Raw genomic sequence first — 22,345 nt, forward strand, 5'->3', positions numbered from 1 at the left:
CTCAAAGTTATACTTTTCCTTTAAATATTTCTAGTTTATTGCACAAGTACTTCTGTCTATCTCCTTTTTTCAGTATGCTATACATTTCAAAGCGCATTGCTATCCTCTGGTGGGAACAAAGGGAAATTGCAGTCTTTAGATCACAGAAGAAAAGGCAAATATACTTGGGCCATTCACTTTTTAATCATTCAATCACATTCCTGTAAGAAAAAAGTTTACCAAGTAATGCAAGAATGACCACATAACTGCATACTTTAGCTTAAACAGTGGCATTTGCTGGAGAACCAATATAGTTATCCCTAAGAATATGTACATTTAGGGCTTTAACTTGAAGCATGATGACATTTTGTGTGACTTGTGCAAATACTCTTAAGATTTTCCATGGTTCAAAATATGGCAGTGGTATGCAAGTTTATTCATTTATAGACTGCCTTTCGAGAAGAAAAAACAAATCCCAGGGCAACTTTAAAACAAAAATAGAAATAGTAGTAGAACAAAAAACTATGAAATAATACAACAAAATCTAAAACCACCAACAGAAGTTATTTATTTCCCTAGCTCTTTTAGGAAATCTGGCAATTCAACATACTGAAATTTGCAATTGATACAAGTATAATATATAGTATTGTATATAGTATATATAAAAATACTACAGTAAAAGAAGAATCTTAGATCAAATCAAAACATTTTGCTAATAGATCATATTTAAACATAAGTTAGATTCAATTCCATCCAACTTGATTTTGGTGCAGTACCTACGTATGTGAAAACTCTATTTCTCATAGTTCGTTCCCCACCCAAAAATTTTACCTGCAACTGCACCTAGCAAGGGCCATGAAGGAAAGGCTGGATGAAGCTACAGGGAGCACACTTGAGCTTCTCCCAGTAATACAGGAGCTCTTATATGTAGTATGCATATGTGCCCTTGGCTTGCCTGAGTGGGGCAGGGAGGCAAAAGGTCCATTGAGAGCTCTGGGACTCTTCCACCCAATTGGATTAGATCTACCTCTCTGTTACTGGTGCTGCTTGCCGGTTGATGACCAGTGCTTCCTCCAGCATCTTAAGGCAGTGTTCTCGAGCCTAAAACAAAAAGAGGACATATGGAAGCTCCTTCCAGTTGTGGTGAGAAAAGGTACCACCCTTACCAAATGTGTAACTTTATGTATGTGCAGCAGGATCACCTCCAGGATCATTTCAATCCTGCTACCTTGATAACTGGTCCAGGTGTTGGGGTTACAGCATTAAACCCAAGGTCTACCTTTTGCTTATTAAGCCTTTTCTTAGAAAAGGTTAACCCAAGCCTACAATGAAGTGATAAAGAGCAGGCCCAATACAACAGTCGTTTGGTGTAACTAACATTCATACAAACAAGTGATATTTATGATGAATTGCAATATCATCACTAATTGAATTTTTTTTAACATTAAGTTTTAGGGTAGAAATAAAATGGTTCCACAGAGTTGGGATGATAAGGACAGGCGAAACCAATATCATGATCTAAACAGCGAAGACTAATTTAAACAAAATCAGAAAAAGAAATACAAATTTATTAATGGAAGTCTGAAAAAACATTTAAAGAAAATCTCTGTACGTTTTTGTTTTTTGGTTTTTTTTGGTGGGGATTACAGAATGGTTTCCTAAACGTTAAAAGGTACACTAATTCTAGGCCACTCATAAAGTTGAAATAAAGCACACTTACTAGTAAAAAAAAATAATCCTGAAAACAGGACATTTTAGAGCTACCAATTGATACATGTGTGTCAATCAGACTGGAGGCAAGAGATTCAGAATGAACTAAACTGCACTGCATGAAAGTTGGGGCTAAGAGTTACTATGGTTCTTCAGGTTTGGATGTGGAAGAAGGGGCTTTTCTAGCTGCAGAAAGAAACCTGAATCCTCATCACCACATGAATATTCAGGTGAACGGCACACAGATTTTTGTTACTGAATAAGGACATCTGCTCCAGTAGTAAAGAAAAAAGTAATCCAAAACAATTTCTAGAAACCATTCTACGTTATTAAGCACATATGATATAAACGTGTCTCTCTCTTGCTTTCAAAATTCCATGCATATGAACATCTTCTATTTTTTGAACCGTATTGAGTTGCTTGCTATTCTCTCGGCATTCATTTCAATTTGCTGGCATTTCTGAACTACAGCAGCTGAAACTGGACAACATATTCCAGTCATGCTCCTACCCTATAATTTCAGCTTGATTGATGCTACTTCTCTGTTAATACACTACTATGCACTCTTCTATCTAATACAGTGTACGGTACAGTTTAGTATTATACTGGAAGCAAAGTTCTGTAGAGGCAGGGCACCTACAGTCCACTAGATAACAAGTGAAGCTCAATGCTTTGGAAATCAGTCCCTGCTCAGGCAGGAAAGAGCAACCCATTTCTCATTCAAGCAAGAGTAACATACTGCCTTTAAAACAGGGGTCTATTTGGACCCAGCTTCCAAAGGAAACCTATCCAACTCAGGAGGATCTTGGAAGGGGCAATACGAGAGTCTTCTTCTTGCTGTACCTCATCAGGGCTGGGATGGCGACAAAGAGACAGGGTGGCAGAGAAGGTGTGGCCCCACTTAAGTTCTGACTGACCTCAACTTGACTTTACCCAGGAGTTTCATCTGTGCTATATTTTTCTCCAGTTAGTCTTCAGTTTGAATATCACAACTTAATTGGTTGACAACAAATAAGTAGATTGTACTAAATTAACTGGTCTTGAAAAAAATCACACTTACCTTTACTGTAATTCTAGCAATTTTCCTACTGGCTGGGTCCTTCAAGGGACAATCAATATCTACCAAAGGAACAAATATACAAGCTAAATTTACCAATCTCTGTTTCTTCCTGATATGTTGCCAAACTTCTCACAGATGGGCTGATAAATTTAGACAGTACCAGATTCCAAAAGAGTACTCTTTCTGTATATGTGCTTTGTTACTTCCCCCAACTCATGTCTATATTTTTTAAACTTTCTTTCCCAACATCAACAAAAAACAACTGTAATCAAAGGTGCCTCAAGAGAGAAAATTCCAAGAGCTATCCTATACTAGAAGAATTCATGTGACTCCCTATGGGCTCTGGGTGCATGTATGTTTCCTTGCTTACATCCTGCTGGTTGATGCATGCGACAGAACTGCTGTCATGAAGGTGCAGTCAGCTAAGCCACCAGGAAAATTTCTGGTTCTTTCATCTTTGGGGCAGATTATAATACAACCATATCATTTTACTGACATTTACCCACTATTTATTGTGCTTTGTTTTGCTTACATGTTTTTGGTTTTTTACAGTACTGTGCAAATGTTTTAGGCAGGTGTGAAAAAATGCTGTAAAGTAAGAATGCTTTCAAACATATATATATTGTAATTGTTTATGTTTATCAATTTACAAAATGCAAAGTGAGTGAACAGAAGAGAAATCCAAATCAAAACAATATTTGGTGTGACCACCCTTTGCCTTCAAAACAGCACCAATTCTTCTAGGTACACTTGCACACAGTTTTGAAGGAACTCGGCAGGTAGGTTGTTCCAGACATCTTGGAGAACTAACCACAGATTTCCTGTGGATGTAGGCTGCCTCAAATCCTTCTGTCTCTTCATGTAATCCCAGACAGACTTTATGATGTTGAGATCAGGACTCTGTGGGGGCCAAACCATCACTTCCAGATCTCCTTGTTCTTCTTTACGCTGAAGATACCGTATTTTTCCGTCAATAAGACGCCCCCATGTACAAGACGACCCCCACTTTTCCAACCCAAAATTAAGAAATCAATATTTTAAAGATAGCGCAGAACACATTTTTATTTAGTAATTAGTTAACGTTTACCTGATACACTTGGTGGGAGGAGGTCCAAACCGTCTCTCTGCAGCTCTATTTCCATGCTCTTTTGCATAACTGATTACATTCAATCACAAGTGAAACTGCCGATAGCTTGTCTCTCCAGACTTCCTCTAATTGGTTTGTTCAGCATCAGCTGACGCCAGTTACATAAGGCTCGTGATTGGAGGAAGTCTGTTTGCAGACTCAAGCTATTTCACTCGTGATTGGAGGCTAGAAATAGGAGGAAGCCTGTTTGCAGAGACAAAGTATGGGCAGTTTTGCCACCACACGGTTCTCTCCTTGGCTGACTTCCTTGAACAAGACGCCCTTCAATTTTTAGCGTAAGGATTTTAGAAAAAAGCATCATCTTATAGTCGGAAAAATACGGTAGTTCTTAATGACATTGGCTGTATGTTTGGGGTCATTATCCTGCTGCAGAATAAATTTGGGGCCAATCACATGCCTCCCTGATGGTATGGCATGGATAAGTATCTGCCTGTATTTCTCAGCATTGAGGACACCATTGATCTTGACCAAATCTCCAACTCCATTTGAAGAAATGCAGCCCCAAACTTGCAAGGAACCTCCACCATGCTTCAGTGTTGCCTGCAGACACTCATTATTGTACCGCTCTCCAGCCCTCCACTGAACAAACTGCCTCCTGCTACAGCCAAATATTTCAAATTTGGACTCATCAGTTCAGAGCACCTGCTGCCATTTTTCTGCACCCCAGTTCCTATGTTTTCATGCATAGTTGAGTCACTTAGCCTTGTTTCCACATCTGAGGTATGGCTTTTTAGCCGCAGTTCTTCCATGAAGACTACTTCTGGCCAGAAATTTCCAGACAGTAGATGAATGTACCTGGGTCCCACTGGTTTTCACCAGTTCTGTGCTGATGGCACTGCTGGACATCTTCCGATGTCAAAGTAAACATGTTGTGTCTTCCATCTACTTCATTAAGTTCCCTTGGCCGACTGCTGCGTCTATGGTCCTCAACGTTGCCCATTTCTTTGTGCTTCTTCAAAAGAGCTTGAACAGCACATCTGAAACCCCAGTTTGCTTTGAAATTGTTGCCTGGGAGAGACCTCTGATGCAGTCTAACTACCTTGTGTCTTGTTGCTGTGCTCAGTCTTGCCATGGTGTATGACCTATGACATGAAACTGTCTTCCACAACCTCACCTTAAGAGCAGTTTGGCTGTTCCTCACTCAGTTTTAAGCCTCCTACACAGCTGTTTCTGTTTCAGTTAATGGCTGTGTTTCAACCTACATATGAAATTGATGATCATTAGCACCTGCTTGGTATAATTGGTTAATCATACACCTGACTCTAATTGTACACTATCCCTGACTTTGTGCAAGTGTACAAAGTGTGCAAGTGTAAGAATTGATGCTGGTTTGAAGCCAAAGGGTAGTCACACCAAATATTGCTTTAATTTAGATTTCTCTTCTGTTCGCTCACTTTGCATTTTGTAAATGGATAAACATAAACAATTACAATATGTATTTTTGAAAGCATTCTTACTTTACAGCATTTTTTCACACCTGCCTAAAACCTTTCCACAGTATTGTATTTCTGAAGTTTTAAACAGCATAAAAGCCATCTTGAGACCAACTAAAGGAAAGGCAGGGTTTATTTTTTTTCTCCATGTCATTAAGTGCCACCTAAGTCACAGAATCAATTATGCTATCTCATACTTCATCTTACTCATCATGAGATAGCTCTAAATCTCATACAAGTGACACCCAAGTGCCATTATTAATCAAACTTCTATATTTATCAGAGATTTCCAGAATGGTACCCACAAAGTTCTAGTGAAAGTCAAATCTAGCTATTTTTGCCAGATCCAAATTGTTTAGCAAGGAGCTCTTCATAGGAGAATATACTATCTCTAATTCAGTCCAGCATGGAATCCTGGGCTCAGTAATGTCATACACAAATGATGAACAGCATTCTAGCAGTCATTAAACAAAATGTCTCCAGCTATCAGGCTTCTGGTGGTAGATATTAGACCTAGAAGTGATGCAGATGTACAGTAAGTGTATTGGAAAAACTAAGGAAGCCATTATTAAAGAATTCCAGCAACTACTATGTATAAAATGTAAGCTCCATTTATAATGAAATCAAGGTTCAAAATTTTGCACCTTTTCCTCCCGTCTATGTGATAAAATAGGCTGGAGGTTTCTCTCTTCTGAACAGGATGAACAGTTCCTACCTGTTCTTTGTTACTGGAATGAACCATATAGTTTCAGGCTGTTTGCTTTTGATCCTACCAGAACTAGCTCTCACCCCAGGGTTTATGCAGGCTAAACTATTGATTGACTGATTATGTGCCACTGAGTTGGAATCAACTGTTAGCGACCACATGGACAGATTTTCTCCCAGATACACTATCCCCACCTGGTCCTTCAGATCTTCCAATGAAACCATGAAAACTTTATCCAAAACTGATAATATTTACCTGGAGGAACAAAATTATCATTTTCAGGTTCTTTGCCCTAAAGATATAAAAAAAGAAAGAAATTAAAGAGATTAAACAGAAACAACACATTGAAAATGACCGCAGGAAATGTTTAAAAAATGTTGCATGTCAAGCTTAATCTAGAATCTGAAATTTGAACCCAGCAAATCAATGTGTTTAAATAGTTTGCTTCACAATTTTTATTTTAAGCCAAATTTGTTTAATTCTTTGCTAAATAGGATTAGAGTTGTTAATTAAATAGTCCTCTATTATATGCAGCAATAATTTATCTCATTCTCTAGCTGGTTATAGTCAGAGATCTGTTAAACTTATCATCCATCTACATCCTACATTTCTTGATCTGTACATTTTGGATGACTTAGTGGATAATATCCTAGGCATATAGAAAGCATGGATATTTTTTATCAAGAAAGTGCTTAGAAGCAGAAAGAAATTAAAACTGCTGTCTCACATGTGAAGAAACCCTATTCTTCTTATCCTTGAGTTGAGGTCAAGGATACACTAGGGCAAAAAAGTATTTAGTCAGCCACCAATTGTGCAAGTTCTCCCACTTAAAAAGATGAGAGAGGCCTGTAATTTTCATCATAGGTATACCTCAACTATGAGAGACAAAATGGGGAAAAAAATCCAGAAAATCACATTGTCTGATTTTTAAAGAATTTATTTGCAAATCATGGTGGAAAATAAGTATTTGGTCAATATCAAAAGTTCATCTCAATACTTTGTTATATATCCTTTGTTGGCAATGACAGAGGTCAAACGTTTTCTGTAAGTCTTCACAAGGTTTTCACACACTGTTGCTGGTATTTTGGCCCATTCCTCCATGCAGATCTCCTCTAGAGCAGTGATGTTTGGGGGCTGTCGCTGGGCAACACAGACTTTCAACTCCCTCCAAAGGTTTTCCATGGGCTTGAGATCTGGAGACTGGCTAGGGCACTCCAGGACCTTGAAATGCTTCTTACGAAGCCACTCCTTCGTTGCCCGGGCGGTGTGTTTGGGATCATTGTCATGCTGAAAGACCCAGCCACGTTTCATCTTCAATGCCCTTGCTGATGGAAGGAGGTGTTCACTCAAAATCTCACGATACATGGCCCCATTCATTCTTTCCTTTACACAGATCAGTCGTCCTGGTCCCTTTGCAGAAAAACAGGCCCAAAGCATGATGTTTCCACCCCCATGCTTCACAGTAGGTATGGTGTTCTTTGGATGCAACTCAGCATTCTCTCTCCTCCAAACACGACGAGTTGAGTTTAGACCAAAACGTTCTACTTTGGTTTCATCTGACCATATGACATTCTCCCAATCCTCTTCTGGATCATCCAAATGCTCTCTAGCAAACTTCAGACGGGCCCGGACATGCACTGGCTTAAGCAGGGGGACACGTCTGGCACTGCAGGATTTGAGTCCCTGGCACCGTAGTGTGTTACTGATGGTAGCCTTTGTTACTTTGGTCCCAGCTCTCTGCAGGTCATTCACTAGGTCCCCCCGTGTGGTTCTGGGATTTTTGCTCACCATTCTTGTGATCATTTTGGCCCCACAGGGTGAGATCTTGCGTGGAGCCCCAGATCGAGGGAGATTATCAGTGGTCTTGTATGTCTTCCATTTTCTAATTATTGCTCCCACAGTTGATTTCTTCACACCAAGCTGCTTGCCTAGTGCAGATTCAGTCTTCCCAGCCTGGTGCAGGTCTACAATTTTGTTTCTGGTGTCCTTCGACAGCTCTTTGGTCTTGGCCATAGTAGAGTTTGGAGCGTGACTGTTTGAGGTTGTGGACAGGTATCTTTTATACTGATAACAAGGTCAAACAGGTGCCATTACTACAGGTAACGAGTGGAGGACAGAGGAGCCTCTTAAAGAAGTAGTTACAGGTCTGTGAGAGCCAGACATCTTGCTTGTTTGTAGGTGACCAAATACTTATTTTCCACCATGATTTGCAAATAAATTCTTTAAAAATCAGACAATGTGATTTTCCGGATTTTTTTTCTCATTTTGTCTCTCATAGTTGAGGTATACATATGATGAAAATTACAGGCCTCTCTCATCTTTTTAAGTGGGAGAACCTGCACAATTGGTGGCCGACTAAATATTTTTTTGCCCCACTGTAGGATACCTCTCACCATACTGCCCAAATTCAGTGGCAAGGTTTCCCACTATTTTGAAGTAGGAAATGCATGAGAAATGTAGTGTGAGGGCTAGCAATACAAGAACTGTGATTCTCCTAATTGGCTCTTCATTATATATTTACAAAAATATTCATAAACAATTACATTAAAATTTAATTTAATTTTTAATTTAATTGCTTTAACTAATCTTTAATCTGTAAATACATTAGAAGAATTGAATAAAATAAATAACAATAAATAAAGTATTTTGAAAATGGGCAAACTCTTGTGAAATGGCCAACATTCACAAGATCACTGTGGTTTTATGTAAGATTTTCTAAAACCGTGTCCACTTTAATGTTTGCATTTTTAAATATAAACTTACTGTCTTTGATGCCTGGTGTTTGCATTGGAAGCCCTAAAACAATTCTCAACAGTTTCAATTTTAAAACAAAACAAAATAAAGACAAAATTCCAGTCCTGTTCAAGTACACTACATGGTTCTGCCCATTTTGGACACCCCTCACCCACATGCGCTGTGCAGCCTCCAGTCACCAAAAGGATGCCTCTATCTGTGATAAAGCACTAAAGGAACTCCCAAAATATAATTCTCTCAGTAACAGAAAAAAGCCAAAATAATATCCAGCCTTTTAGCAATTGAATGGCTTTCTTCCTATCAGCATTTGTAGAAGGTTCAGTCTTGATATTTTAGATCAATTATATTTAGACTGCAGTCTTATTTACTTGGGAGTAGATTCATTTTAACTCAGCGTGATTTACTTCTTAGGAAACATATAAAGATTGCATGACCTACCCAACCCAAGCATAGTTCTAATGTATAGGTGAGCCTCTGTCTTCTATAGAAAGCCCTTCCACTTACCTTGCGCAACTTCATCTGCTTCTTGTAGAAAATGTTCCATTCCTTTTTCTGACTGTCCTCATTAACTTCACCCACACTCCTGGTATCTTCATCATGTCTGAATAATAACTCAGAAAGAGATGGAAGTTCAACGGGAGAGTCATGTAAAATTATATCAGATCTTAAATTAGGATCAAGGAGCCCTATTCTAGGCACTAGGATTAAGCATCAAGATTGTGGACCCTTGCATAAACAAGATTATAGTTTTACTACATAAGCTAAATGACTTTTGTTCATGAGACTTAAGGATACTAATAGCATCCCATGAATAAAGTATGGAACCATGGTAGGCAACATGTTAAATTTCAGGCCTTTTAGAATTCCATTAACTTAGTCAGCATGACAATTGATGAAGGTTGATAGGATCTGCATTGCAACAACATCTGGAAGGTCACATACTGCCTGCCCCATTACTGGAAACAATTTTGTCTAACTATGAAATCTAAGAAAATGCCCTTAACTTTGATCTGGTATGCTGTAGAAATATTACAAACAAATACGAGAGTAAGCTGTTAAGATAAATGCTTGGATCTCACTCACAGGAGGAGAGTGATGCTGAATGTATGCTTAATTTTCCAACTTATGAAATCATTTTACCAACAAGAGCTGGCAGATTGTTCTAAGAAAACTGTCATTTTTTTGTGAGCATTTTTGAGGATAACTTAAAGTCAACTTGGGAAGTGTGGGCATCTCCTTATTCTGTTTTTAAGATTCTCCAGCCTTCTCTTAAGTAAGGAAGTGGAAATAAAGCAGAATAATTGCGCAGCCCCATAAGGGAGAAGAACAGCTGTTGCTTTTGGCATTATTTGCAACAGGTTTGCACAACTCAAAGCATCCTGAGAATCAGTTTCACATTTGTATTAAGAGAATTGAATTACTACATTTAAACTTGCAAAAGCATTTCCGCACAATTTTAACCCCATATATATTTCTTATCCTCTTTATTCTCAATCCTTTTGATTTCCAAATTGACTCAACAACTAAGCTACAAAACATAATTGTGCAATCTACTGAAATGGCAGATTCATAAAGAAGCTGTGGTTTCTGAGATCATTATTTCAGTCCACTGAACACAAAGTTCTCAACTTTTGTCCTCCTTAGCCAGGAGCATCGTCAAAGCCACCAAAAGGAGAAAAGAAGAGCAGTTCTTATTTGTCATTAACAACATCAGCCACAACTCTTGCCAGTCAGTTAATACAGGCCTACCTTTCAAAGCTACCATAGCCTCGCTTTCCTCCTTCATATAGATCAAGGTCACAGGCATTCCAAGATGAAGCAGAAGGTCCAATGTAGGTTCTACTCCAGCTCGTGGTACTGTGCTGTAATGCTTCTACTTGCTTCTTCACTGCTGCTGGATTCTTACAGTAATCACAGCTTCTGTTGCATTGGGGAATGCCATCTCCAAAGTAGCTGGCTATGGCAGCGTGACGACAACTAAAAGGCAAGCAAGAAGCGATGTTAGATTGCGGAAAAGGGGGACAGAGAAACTGTTTTTCTTACAGTGATTTGGAAAGTTGACAGAAATTCTAAAGGTGACCAAACTAAAAATTCTCACAGGATAAGGACACAGTTACACGAAGAGCATTATTGGCTTTCCATGTTTTCTAGGCTACTGAAAATTGCTAGCGTTCTATTTTGAGATAATTTGAGTATACAGTTTGGTAATCTTAATGATCTGTTGCCAACCTCTCCTACTAATCTTTAACCAGAAGTTATGAAAGCAGTAATAACACATCAAAACCACAAGCATTTAAAATTACACTGAGGTCTTGTTTTAGGGTTGGTTCATATTAACCTTTCCATCCCTCCATACAAGTCTTTGTGAATGTTATTGGGCAGATAGTCAAATTGAAAAATAGCAACCACCTAACTGGCTGAAGATGGAATAGAACTGTCTGTACAGACCATTAAAGGTCAATAAAAAGAAGTCCTTGTTGTCTGGCCTAAAGGGTACCTTTGGGAGAAGGATAAACTATTTCTACTGGCAACATACAATAAATAGAACAAATGCCAATGAACCAGCATTCTCCTTTCCATCCTTGCTATTTAGCACAGGTTCTTCGTAAGCTGTAAAGTACCATTTTATAGAGACATTCAGAAACCCTTTTCCTAGCATATTAATTTCCAAGCTCAACAGAACAACACAAATGCAGTTACAGACATATAAACACTGCACATACGTTTTGCCTCATTCTGCATTACCAAAGTTTATCAATGCACTGATTAAAAATATTCCTTTTTAGTCTAATATTTATTACAATGCCTGTCCGTTAAGAAATGCAGCAAAAGCGGAACACCAGTTTGTCATTCCTGTTAGAAGTGACAAGCTCTTACATTTCCTATGATGGGTACGATATCCTAGGAGTTCATTCACAATATTTCTAGGCGCTTGCTAAAGCCATTTTTCCTTACTCCGAGTAATTTGAAAACCAAAACATCTTCCCTTTGAAGGCAGGCTTGTGCTAGAAAGACATGAACCATGCCAGCAGAGTATTTTTGTGGCATAATGCCACAAAAATACTCTGCTGGCATGGTTCATGTCTTTCTAGCACAAGCCTGCCTTCAAAGGGAAGATGTTTTGGTTTTCAAATTACTCGGAGTAAGGAAAAATGGCTTCAGCAAGTGCCCGTTGAATTTTATGGGGGAAGGAATAAACAGAAACTTTCCAAGAGTCATGAATGTTTAAGCATATGTACAGATAAAACAAACACCTGTTTGTGCTAACACAGGAAGACATAGGACCCATTAGGTTGAGAGAGCTGTATCTGTGCCAGAGACTTGGCTGTTGGCTCCAAGTCACTGAATATAAAAAGTTAGGATGGGGAAGAGAAAAAAAAATGCTACAAAGCTATCCTTATAATTTCTGCAAAGTGGCACTGACTCACTCTGCTTTTGGGCTTAAAGAAAGCCTCTTTTCACAACCAATGAAAGATTATCCGGTTGAACTTTTTCTCCACGCCCTTCTAGCAATTGCTAGCGTTACCCAGCTGGAAATGCCAAGGGTCGTTGGCAACCCCATTTTTTTCTCTCCAGAAAAGGAGAAGGACAAAATATAATTCGGTCATGCCAGGAGGACTTTGGTTTTTAGTTATTAGCACTCCTGCAGGGCTTCCAAGGTAACAGAGGAAAAACTCAGTATGTACCGCTAAACCCATATTCTAATCTTTAACACGATACCAGCTAATAAAAATACAGGCAACGTTTTTAATTAGTGGTGGAGGCAGTGGAGTTACATTTTCAAGTCAAAAGGTCAATCTCTGGCAGAATTATGACAACTGCCGAGCTGCCAGAGTTGCCAGCTGGTTACTTGGCTAGAAGGCGCGAATGTTCTTTCTTAGAATAGCCAGAGCAGCTTTTTCTGGAACATTTTATTCATGACCTTAGAGGAGCAAACTCCCTGCAAAATTAGGTTCAGATGCCGGGGGGGGGGGGGGAAGGAAAAAATGGGAGTCAGAGAAGCCACTCTCTCCTGTGCAAGGAACAGCAGGGTATCAGAACGTCTATTTCCCTCCCTAACAATTCCCCAAACTGCCCTGGAGGGGCACATGCCTCCTGCTGATATCTTCCATGTGTGACATTTCTTCTCAAAACCATTCTTCTTGTGAAGTATGGAGTTATTTCCTCATTCCTGGGGGGGAGGGGGCACAGCCGTTGCACAAACTGGGTCTTTTGATTCTTTTTCATGGGGTATCTTGGAGGAAAAAATAAGCCTGCAAACATCTTTATGTATCCTGCTATTGAAGAAGAGCCTTTCAGTTATCTCTCCCATTTCTGTTGGTTTTGCTAAGGGCAAGTCACTCTTTTTCTAAAACCAATCGTAAAATTAGCAGCCTCCAGCCATGTTGAAAAGAACTCAAGAGTTGTCCAGGCGGTGTGAGAAAAGAGCTGAAGCAATTGAGAAGAAATTTCTCAGATGCAGTCAAGAGTTACACGAAGAGTTGCAACAACTGTTGATTCAGGGAACCCTGTGGTAATAGCAAGACTCCAGTTGTGCTTTCTCCCTTCTTGGTGAGCATGTAATATGAAACTTTACATCTCCAGGACGACTAACAACAAAAAGAGAGCGCGAGCACGCATGCATGCACGCACGCACACGCAGGCAGGCAGAGAAAGCAGCTGGCTGTCAGTAACAGGAATAAGAGAAACAGACTGAGAAGGGAGATAGGCGTCGAGAATCAAAAATGCAACGCAACGGCCGCTGACATGAAAGGACAGTGACAGAAGAACGCAAAGGACAGAGAAAAGAGAAAGTTCATCAACACCATTGGAGAAAAGCTCTTCTCAAACTTCTACAGAATCACAGCAGAAGACTGATCTGTTCAACTTACAGTTGTATAAAGAGTTCAACGTAAGTGTTGTAATGCAGCTTGCCAGAGGAAAGTGTGTGGAAAGGACACACCGGGGCAGGGGAATGCAAGGTGGGGAGATGAAAGCTTTTTGCTGGGCCGGCAAAGTTGTGCTGGAGGAAGAGTGTGTTAACAGATCAGTTTCTGCATGTTCACTTGTATTCTTATTCCTTAGAAGCTCAGCACCGAGAACTTAAATTGTTACATGAAAAATAGCAACTACTACTTAAGCACCCATGCTCATTTATGCAGGATAAAGTAATTTATATATTCCTTGCTAGTTTGAAATGTATGTATTATCCTACAAAAAATGAAGAAACTACTTCTATGAACAAGATATAGTAGAATTTAGGAAATCTTTTCAAGAATTGCCCAGTCTCAGGCTATAGGGCCCGACATTTTCAGATCATCAACTAGATGTGAAGGAATACTTGAAGGAATACTTCAGTTACCAATCGTTATTACTGTAGTACTTTTTTCTCAGATGGTGAAATCTTCGCCTTCAGGAACAGAGCTCTACTGCTGTTGCACAACTGCTGAAATTTGACTCACAGAATTGGTCATTGTACCATATAGGAAAAAAAATATCAACATTTGTATACTTTCACTTGTGTCAGAATCACTTTGCATACTTTCAACAGTGTTAGAATGGAACAGATGCATAAATACCTTTTTAACAAAGTCAATTATCAAGGAATTCTATGTGAATTCATGTTGATATTATTATTACAGTTGTGTAGACAGTGTAAAGGAAAAAGTTTCAGCTGCTCTAAGAGCTGCACCACATTTATTAATATTTCTTAATATTAAATTAATCTTTAAAACAGCGGCATCTATTTTTTCCTGGCTTGGGGTGCTCTAACAAATAGCAGAGCTGTCGGGCTTGGGTGAGGGCTGAAATGCTTCTTCCAAATAACTTTTCAAGCATGCATAGCCCAAGCAGAGTATAATTTTGGAACAGACTGGTATTTTGTGGAAATCTGAGTTTAATCATTAGGAAGCACTGGGCAGATTAGTGGGGTGCATGAATAATACAGAGATTTTTAAAAATTAACCGGATCAGTTTATTAAAAGAATAGCTTTTACCCCAGAGCTGCAACTATATTGAACTCTACTGTATAGTGCAATTTTAATGTAACATCAGGGATTGTGCAATGGTGAATAGAATGTGAAGGATGTGTGTTTTTTTATTTTATGATTTTTATATTTATAAGGTGCACTGGGAATGGCATTTAATTTCGTTGTACGAGGTGCAATGACAATAAAGTTTACAAATACAAATTACACAGTCACAATGGACAGCAATATTAATGTTTTACCTATGTGCATATTCAAAAGCAAGACATATCTCATCTGCTAACACTCCTGCTGCTTACCTGGCTGAATTGGTGAATTTCTATGTGAGAAAAAAAATAAGGCATTAAAAGGGTAACTCCAGAAACCTGTAGAGTGACATTCCAAACACTCTGGATAGTCTGCAAGATTCCTTCAAGATTCTCTCCTTTGGCATGTACTAACAAATGAACTTGGGTACACACCTGATATTAAATAAATTTTCACTAAGAAAGAGCTGTATTTGGGAGCGGTCAAATATGCACTGATTGGCTTGATCTGATCTTAAACATGGATTTTTTTTTTCTTATTCCTATTCTTAGGGTTATACATATTTATACTACAGTTCTGCAGGTATGAATACATATTTATCTTTTAAAGCTGATTTTATGTTTTATTTGTAATGAATGTTGTTAGTATGTTATTACTACATCCTGTGAGTTATCCAAAGCCATCAATGTAGTTGGCAGCATATACATTTTCTAAATATATAAATAGAGGGACCTCTGACCCACAAAAGCATATGTTACAATGCATTTGTTAGCCTTCAAGATACTTAATTATTTTAACTGCAACAGGCTATCATCTTTAAAAGATTTAAGTCCACCAAAGAGCTTTTGTCCAAGAAACCAAATTGTGAGAAAATTGAGGAGGCTTGTCTAAAGGGGAGGAAAAAAGTTTTTATAAAGGAACACTGAGGTACAATTTGATATTTTCTTTCTGTTTCTACCCAAGCCTGGCTTCACCAACACATTCTGTTATCAGCTTCCAGCTAGTACCAACAACTAGTACATTTCTAGCCTTCAGTTACAGATTTTAAACACTCAGCAGCAGTTTATTCTCTAGAAAATTAATAATCAGCTATGGCAGAAGACTAACTGTACATATTCTGACTTCTAGTTTGGGGACTTCCAAAACTGATTTTCGAAATGTAAAAATTAATTGGGAGACAGTAATTTTCTCCATCAGCCTCCATATTTGCTGTCTTGCTGCTTATCAGCAACTTCCCTTGGGAGAGAGTTCTGAAACAAATGCAATTACCATTAAGATGTCATGGGCTACGTCTAGATAGATCCGGCTTTCCAGATACAAAGTTCTCGGAAGATCTAGAGTTGTAGGGAGATTGATTAAAAAAAGAGAGAGGCTTAGGCAGCTAAGCTGCAGATATTAAAAAAGAAACAGCACCTTGAACAGGCCTACTTAGGAATTTGGCATCAGCTGCAGTTTCAAGATAGTTTGCAACAGCAGCCCCAAACAAAACAAGCAGATTCAGATGTCTATAAAAACAGAGACAACAGTTGCCAGACCACATTTAGTTAGGAAGGGACACTTCATATCAAAAGATTATGTTGCTAAAAACAAAACCCCTCTTATAGTAAAAAACTGAGATGTGCAAGGTCCAACTGGACTGAGAAGCAGTCCCTTATATTATTTATATATGACAATTACTTAATATCTCATTCTTCAGTTTAAAGAATGCAAAATTAAAACTAACAGAACAGCATTGGAACAACAAGCTAAAAAACGAAATATCTGAGAAGCTTAGTAGGCCTACAAAACCTGTTTTTTGGCATCAAAATAAAACATTTCAACAACAAGGTATCACAGGAAGAGAAGGCCATGTTTTTAGTTAGTACTCCTTTCACTTCCAAAAGGAAAGAGGTCAATGGAAGAGCCTTTGAGGAATATCTTAATCTTTAGACAGATTTGTGGGAGTCAAATTTGCCCTTAGAAGTCCCTTTCTATCAGCTATATTTCAATAAAGTAAAATTCCTTCTGGAATGGTCAGTCACTTAAATCTCTTGCCATTACTGCCTCTTCATTTTCTGGATTAATTTTCCATTTCTTTATCTCTCTTCCACAACAATCTAGGACTAAAGATAAAGTTTTTCTCATTTTGTTTGAAAAAATAATCTGAATGAAAAAGAAATGTTGAGTGTCGACAATACAGGCTTCCAAAACTCAACACTATTTTTTGTGTATTGTCGAAGGCTTTCACGGCCGGCATACGAAGGCTGGTGTGGGTCTTCCGGGCTGTGTGGCCGTGTTCTGGAAGTTTTGTTTCCTAACGTTTCGCCAGCATCTGTGACCAGCATCGTCAGAGAGCAGGAGCACAGACAGGAGCAGAAAAAACTGGGCACACAGTGCAGAAGACCCACACCAGCCTACTATCTTTTGTATTTGTTTTTTTCAGATATTCAGTAACATTGGTAATAAATCAGAGCCTTAGAGCTCTATACTACTCTTGATCCTAGTTTAGGTTAACTGTATAATATGGAGTAACTCAGAGTCTCAAACCTTCTGACTCTCTGCCATAAGGCATGTGACAACATAAGCAGCGACTGAATCATACTGTTACAGATTCAGACATTGTGGAGAGGATCATTGTAGTCATATAAGGTCTTTGTGCTTAAAGGAAGTCAGCCAATTTGCTCAAATATATCAGAAAGTAGGTTTGCTTCAGTAAGGATTTGTCTTACTGTAGTCACCCTTTGTGGCTGGAGGTGAAAGTTAACCAAGTCCCTTATTTTTTTTTTCTTTGCACATGAAGCCAATTAGACCAAATAACTGGAGTAATGTTCTGCAATCACTTCTGGATGGCAGTACAGCATAAGGTTTCAAAGAAGTGTAGAGTTTTAGTTTGTGGAAAGAAAAGAAAAGGAGCCTCAAGCTAAATTCTCCCCAACAGATCCTTTTCCAGAATTCCCCAATTTGCCTTAAACATTTGTTACAAATTTAGGTTCAATGTAGATCCAACTGATGTTAGTTTTTTTGCTAATCTGTAGTGCAATGCATTTAGAATATTCAGGGAGGAGGGGGTGATCATTCAACAGACCGCTCATAAAGGTATGAATTCCAAGATACTTGTTAGGAAAACTATTTGTCTTTCTCTAGGTAGACCTTTTGCTGATGTTAGCTGAAAGCAGAGAATGGGAGGAAAGTTAAATAAAAAACAAGATTCTAGGAAAACGCTAAAAGACAGGGAGGAAAAACAGTCCAACGTTCTCTGGCAAAAAAAAACCCAAACCAAAACACTGAAGATTTGGCTAGAAATGTATGCAGCAGCTAAGGGGAAACATGCAATTTAAAACACATGTCTCAGTGTAGGAGCCCTTGCTTGCAATGCCAGCTGTCATGTAGTAAAGAGGCCTCTTGGTCTAAAGCAGCATTCTTCAGCCTCGGTAACTTTTAAGATGTGTGGACTTCAACTCCCAGAATCCCCCAGCCAGCCTGCTGAAGTTGAAGTCCCCACATCTTAAAGTTACTGCTCTAGAACACAACTGCCAAACAGCTTTTGCTGGGGCCAGGCACAACAAGCTAGCATAATGCCATTCGCTTTACAAAAACACTGAACAATATCTGAAAAAAACATTAACACAAAGAATAATTTCCCTTTCTTTCTGTAAGTATTTGGACTTGATCCCTTTCCTGAAAATAACATCGGCCCCTTCTTGAGTGTGCGTATCACTGAGAGACAGCACTTTAAAACAGTGGGGTAAAGTACTCTGAAGCCATAGTAGAAGCACCCCAGTAAAGATCTGAATGTATGCATATGACCTCAACCTGCCAATTTATAGCCCAGTGCTGCTGCTTTAGGAATTAGAAGCCAAAATAATAACCCCATAATTCAGGTTATTAGGGCAGGACAGGCGTTCTGGCATACATACGTGCAAAAACAGATACAAAAACATCTGTACAATTTTTAGCTAATAGAGCTTTCCTTATTTTCCCAAATGAGGCCTATTCTCAAACCACTTCCCACAATAGACTAGCTTTGTTCAAAGGGGTACACTTAAGAAAGGCTCCATTAAACTAGCTAGCCAGACCATGTTGTGCTCCTGCACATAATGTGAGGGGATGAACAATGTGCTCCCCACATCCAATTGTTCAGTATAAGCAACTGGCAGTTTTCATTAAAGAATGTCACTCTCAGACTCCATCAGGAACCACTAGACAGTAATCTTCCCCTGGGCTGTATGATCCTGTCACCCATTTCCTCTTTCTTTAGATTTTTGGCAGCAAAGAAAGGGGAGACTATAACCTGTATGTGTATGCATGAAAAACTTGCCTTAACTTTTTGCTGGAATAAATATCATAGAAAAGAAACCATGCTTGCTATCACTGTTTCATCCCACATGCAAGCTACACAGCTCGATCAGAGGAGACTGCAGCCCTCAGACAGCTCACCTAACAATCTCCATGTCTTCGTGCAAATTAAAAGAAAATGCAGAGCCAAAAAGACTTTGAGAAAATCAGTTCTGTATCACATTCTACTGATAGCTGTGGGGATGCGTAGAAATTATAAACCCGAGAAAATGTCTATATAAAGAGCCTTGATGGGATCATTTCTCTAGAAAAACTATTTTTCCCATGTAGTGGACTATATACTTTGCTGGCAGAGGTTCAGTCCTGAAATTCACAGCTAAGTTCCAGATTGAATATCCAGAGAACAACTGTCAATAAAAACTGAATGTATTAAATCTAGATTGGCCACTGGTTAAACTTTGTAAACTAGGTAGCTTTCTTTTGGGCAAAGAAACCACTAGAATTATTTAACTCAGATCATTCAATTATTGTCTTCCGAAAAGTTTCTCCTCCTGCTCTGTTAATTCATCAGAAGAGAATCCCATTTCACAGGTCACATACAGAAATTGCCATTCCAGGCAGGCAACAATGCCAAAGCCAAAGCTTCAAATGCATTTTTAGAAGTGCCAAATTTCACTTGTTCAACATGCTCTAGTCAATGTTCTTAAAATATTGCTTTCAGTCTGAAGGAGAATTGTTCTACTCCTGTCATATGGGTAGGACTGGGAATGCCAGCTAACCGACTATACTTTTTCTCACAAACACAAAGAGAGGATAAGTACTGGTGTTCCAATTCAGATGGCTATAAATATACTATGCTTATCATTAAAATATGTTATTACAGCCTCCTTAACAAGAGCTTCAGTCATGTTTTTCTCATGTTACAGGTTGAAGATTTTCCCTATAGTAATAAAAAGAAGTTCTTTCACTTAGATTGCTGAACAGATGTAGTTATTTTTTAATACACAGTACAACTCCTCCCTTTTTGTGATACTGTAGAGAGCATCTGAGTTAAAATAAGTGGTTACATTAATAAAATCATATTGTTATTGATGTCTCTATTGCTCATCTTAACCAAGGAGATTTGGATGATACTTTACAAAAGCAAATTGCGTATCTTTCAAAAAGATACAACATAATAGCGATGGGGGAGTTTAACTGCCCCAACATCTGTTAGAAGATCAAACCATGTCAAGCATGGACCTTCCAGGAAATTTATAACTTGCTGTCAACTTTTTCCTTCATAAAGTAGAGGAAGGCACAAGAAGATCAGTTATTCTTTACTTGATAATATCCAACAAAGATATGAAAGAAGCATTGTGCAACAATGGAGTTTTTGATTTTAACAGAAACTAAACCCAAGAAAACTACATGTATGGATATGTCCATGTGATCAGGAGTCAAGCTAGACTTGAAGACAATTTTAGTTCACTATAGATGAGTATGGTCAAACACATATCAGACTTCATATTTTTGAATTCATATTCAAAATGAATTTGAATAACCTCAGAGCAATAATGAGTAGAATTCTAAGGAAAACTAAAGGAAGAGGAGGTCAAGATCAGTGGGAGTTCTTAAAAAAGGAAATACTAAAAGCACAAAAACATTCTACTGAGGAAGATGGAAGACAGATGATAAAGCCATTGTAATTACACAAAAAGCTTAATTAAGATCTGAAAACAACCCCCCCTCAAAAAAAGATCTATAAACAATGGAAACCATTTGGTAATCCTCAGAAATCTGAATGGATTTGTGAAAAACAAGGCTTGTGACACTAATCTTACTTCATTTTTTTTTGATTGGGTAACTTCCTTAGGATATTATGACAGTGAGATCTCTCTCTCTCTTTCTCCTGACAGAGTGCCCCATGACATGCTAATTAGCAAGCTAGTTAATTATGGCAATAAAGTGGATAGCTAGTTCAAAAATCACCCTAATGAGTGCTCATCAACGGTTCCTCATTAAAGTGAAGTGAAACATTAAGTGGAATGCCATAGGATTCAGTCCTGGATCCTATACTCTTCAAAGTTTTTATTAATGACCTGGATAAAAATGTGAAGACTTATCAAAATGACACCAAATCATCTAGTAGCCCTCAGTGGGAGGAGTTTGGTAGTTCTATCTCTGTGGTGCTGTGCTAAAGGAGATAATGGCAGGGGGAAGCAGGTAGGCTGTTCCAGGGGAAAGGAGATCTCCAGTTTGGTAGTAATATCCATTTCCAATCTGTCAACCCCATGTTGGGGACTGAGTGGTCTGATTATTGGTGCTATTGGCTTCAAGTACTGATGCTCAATACCAGACATGCCTGCAATAAGACCATCCTCATCCACAATTTAGTGTTGGATGAGGCAGCAGATCAGGAATACATTATCAAAACCTGGGTTGGTGATATGACAATGTTCCCATATTGGAGATTTGTCCAGCCAGATATGAGGTCCTTCAGCAGCCTCAATGCCATGGTTGGGTAGGAGATGGTCTGACCATGATGAGTATGCCATCCATGACAAGGTTACTGCTGTGGAGATACTGGGATGCTGAGATGCGAGTACCTATTTGTTACATTGGGCTCTGGAGACAAGACAGGGGTCCTGCTTGTGTACTGACTGCCCTTGTGTACTGACTGCCCTGCTCCATGGCAGCATCCCCACCCTAAGTTTCCAAAGCCGGTCCCTAGGTTGGCACCATTAATTATTAATATGTCTTTTTGTACTTATGGTTGGTGCTTCTTGCCTGGACTACCTCAAAGGACTGACAATAAGGGAGGAGAAGCCTCCCTGTCCTCCTCAGCATGATCGTTGTTTCTTCCTCCCTCCACTGGGCTTGCTGACGCTGGCCATGCCCCATGGTGTGGAACTTGCCACGGTGCAGGGGCTTTAGGCCAGCCCGGGATAGGCTTGCTGCGGCACTCTGTGGCTGTGGCAGTGGTGCTGGGGCTGAGGTAGGGCTCTGGGGGCTTCTGCAATCTCAGCCTGCTGCCACCTTTGCCCCTGGGCCTCTACTTCAGCCCCAGCACTCCACCACCACAGAGTGCCGTGGTAAGTCCCGAATGGTCACTGAATGAATGGTCACTAAGTGAGGAGTACCTGTATTCTCATGACAACCAACTGTATATCACCATCCCAGGTCACAAGGGAGATGCTGTTGATGTTCTTTCCTGGTGTCTGGAGGCAGTCAAGGTCTGGATGGGAGAGAACAGACTGAAGCTAAACCCAAGTAAGTCAGAGTTGCTGTTGTTGCCTCCAGAGTTGT

The 22,345-nt window shown here is 39.1% G+C and overlaps 2 protein-coding genes across 8 annotated transcripts in view; one reads left to right on the forward strand and one right to left on the reverse strand.

Moving 5' to 3' along the window:
• RECQL5 (RecQ like helicase 5) overlaps positions 1-22,345 on the reverse strand; it is a 74,176-nt gene that overhangs the window by 16,828 nt on the left and 35,003 nt on the right. For all 4 annotated transcript variants that reach the window (XM_088133339.1, XM_088133338.1, XM_088133337.1 and 1 more), the window contains 5 exons: positions 10,539-10,766; positions 9,294-9,390; positions 6,291-6,327; positions 2,750-2,808; positions 1,007-1,080 (listed from right to left, as the gene is read on the reverse strand). In XM_088133339.1, coding sequence (XP_087989465.1) covers positions 1,007-1,080; positions 2,750-2,808; positions 6,291-6,327; positions 9,294-9,390; positions 10,539-10,766 — 495 coding nt within the window. The remainder of the gene's footprint in view (positions 1-1,006; positions 1,081-2,749; positions 2,809-6,290; positions 6,328-9,293; positions 9,391-10,538; positions 10,767-22,345) is intronic.
• Positions 13,408-22,345, forward strand: part of SMIM5 (small integral membrane protein 5) — a 28,217-nt gene continuing 19,279 nt past the window's right edge. Inside the window, exons 1-3 of one of the 4 annotated variants that reach the window (XM_088133342.1) lie at positions 13,414-13,680; positions 15,334-15,364; positions 22,220-22,309. The gene's annotated coding sequence lies outside the window, so the exon portion shown is untranslated. Of the gene's footprint in view, positions 13,681-15,333; positions 15,365-22,219; positions 22,310-22,345 lie in introns of all 4 variants that reach the window. The other 3 variants (XM_088133344.1, XM_088133343.1, XM_088133345.1) reach the window with 3 other exon arrangements.

Source organism: Python bivittatus, unplaced genomic scaffold, assembly GCF_059951505.1.
Source record: "Python bivittatus isolate LINGU-HERP-01145 unplaced genomic scaffold, Pbiv_v1 ctg000080_np1212, whole genome shotgun sequence".
Lineage (NCBI taxonomy): Eukaryota > Metazoa > Chordata > Lepidosauria > Squamata > Pythonidae > Python > Python bivittatus.